The sequence below is a fragment of the Aphanomyces invadans genome (genome assembly GCF_000520115.1).
Source record: "Aphanomyces invadans strain NJM9701 unplaced genomic scaffold supercont1.186, whole genome shotgun sequence".
Taxonomy (NCBI): Eukaryota; Oomycota; class Saprolegniomycetes; order Saprolegniales; family Verrucalvaceae; genus Aphanomyces; species Aphanomyces invadans.
In genome coordinates this window covers 20,634-22,241 of record NW_008580331.1, presented here as the reverse complement: position 1 = coordinate 22,241, position 1,608 = coordinate 20,634, and the positions used below count along the sequence as shown (strand labels likewise).

Sequence of the window (1,608 nt, the reverse complement as noted above, 5' to 3'; positions counted from 1 at the left end):
GAGCATGGCGACTTTGTTTGATTGTGGCCCAAGGACTGTTCATCGTATTTGGACACGCGCCTCTCTTGGTTGCTCCGGCGTGCAGGCCATATGTGCTGAAGTATCTTCTCGAAAGAAGACAAGAAGTGGACGAAAGATTAAATACATTAACCTTGCAGATCAGCTAAGCAAAGCCCCTAAAGCTCGTCGAACCACCTTTAAGTCCATCGCAGCAGCAATGGGATTGCCGCCGTCGACACGTCATGACTACTTCAAACGAGGGGTCTTCTCGAAATACTCAAGCAACATCAAACCTTTATTGACTCCGGCAAACCAAGCTGCTCGACTAAAATGGGCACTTGACCATGTCCGCCACGAGAACCGTGAGCTTGTGTTCGACAACCTCATGGACTGTGTGCACATAGATGAGAAATGGTTTTTCATGACATGACTCAAGAAGACATATACCTCGCTCCGGGTGAAGTGCCGCCTCATTTGGCGTGCAAATCAAAACGGTTCATCCAGAAGGTGATGTTCTAGTCGGCCTTTGCTCGCCCGCGCTGGGATGACACTCGTCAGTCATGGTTCGACGGCAAGATTGGAACGTGGCATTTACCGAAGTCGTGCCTGCCAAGCGTACAAGCCGCAACCGTCCAGCTGGACACTCTGTCCTTCAACCTGTCAATGTGACGCGCGACGTGTACCGACGTATGCTCGTCGACAAGGTTATACCTGCGATCCGCGAGAAGTGGCCCTCAGCGCCGACGAAGTTGAAGATCCAGCAAGATAACGCCAAACCACACGTCCTCCCGAATGATGCCGAGGTGGTTGCCGCATGCAACAAGGATGGCTGGGCCATGTCCATCGTATGCCAACCGCCGAATTCACCTGAGTTGAATGTCTTGGATCTTGGCTTTTTCCGCGCGATTCAATCGCTACAATCGAATCATCATTCAAGAACCGTGGAAGACATTGTTGCCGCTACCATGGATGCGTGGAATGTGGTGGATCCAAGTACATTGAGTCGGAACTTCATGACCCTACAAGCCTGCTTCCAAGAAGTCATTCGATCAGACAGAAGTAACAACTACAAGATACCGCATTTGAAGAAGTCGATGCTCATGGCGCAGGGGAAGTTGCCCGAGTGTCTACCGTGCGACCGCTCTGTGTGGGCTGATGGGTGCTCCAAGCTGAGCTGCGTGGACTTTGACAACCTGATGAGTACTCTACAGGTGGAAGTGAACGCAAAATAGGACCTGGTTGAGCTATGCAACGTGATGGAGGCGCTTAACATCGACGACGAAGCCGACGATGGATTTACTGTAGACGTGATGGAAATTTTGCAGCTTTAATTGTTACGGAGCGAATTTAATGTCTTCTTTCTTGTATTGGATCTTTTTATTTTAATTGAATGTCAAGTCGGACATTCAATTAAAATAACAAAAATCCAGTTTCGGATTTGTGTTTTGTTGAAGTCGGACATTCTTTTTCGGATGGAGGTAGTAATTGATAATACACATATCGTTTGTATGGGTATTAACATCATTCTAATGCTGCTGTCCGAGTAGCGACGTTAGGAAAATTCTGGATTAATCAAGCGACCAGCCGTCTCGATGCGGGCCTTAACTT

The 1,608-nt window shown here is 48.5% G+C and overlaps 1 protein-coding gene across 1 annotated transcript; it reads left to right on the top strand.

Annotated features, from left to right (window-relative positions):
- Positions 1–560: 560 nt before the first annotated feature.
- H310_15136 (hypothetical protein) lies at positions 561–1,232 on the top strand (the record flags this gene model as incomplete). The annotated part of the gene is made up of 1 exon (XM_008883116.1): positions 561–1,232. The coding sequence occupies one exon, from the start codon at positions 561–563 to the stop codon at positions 1,230–1,232; it is 672 nt and encodes a 223-aa protein (XP_008881338.1).
- Positions 1,233–1,608: the final 376 nt, after the last annotated feature.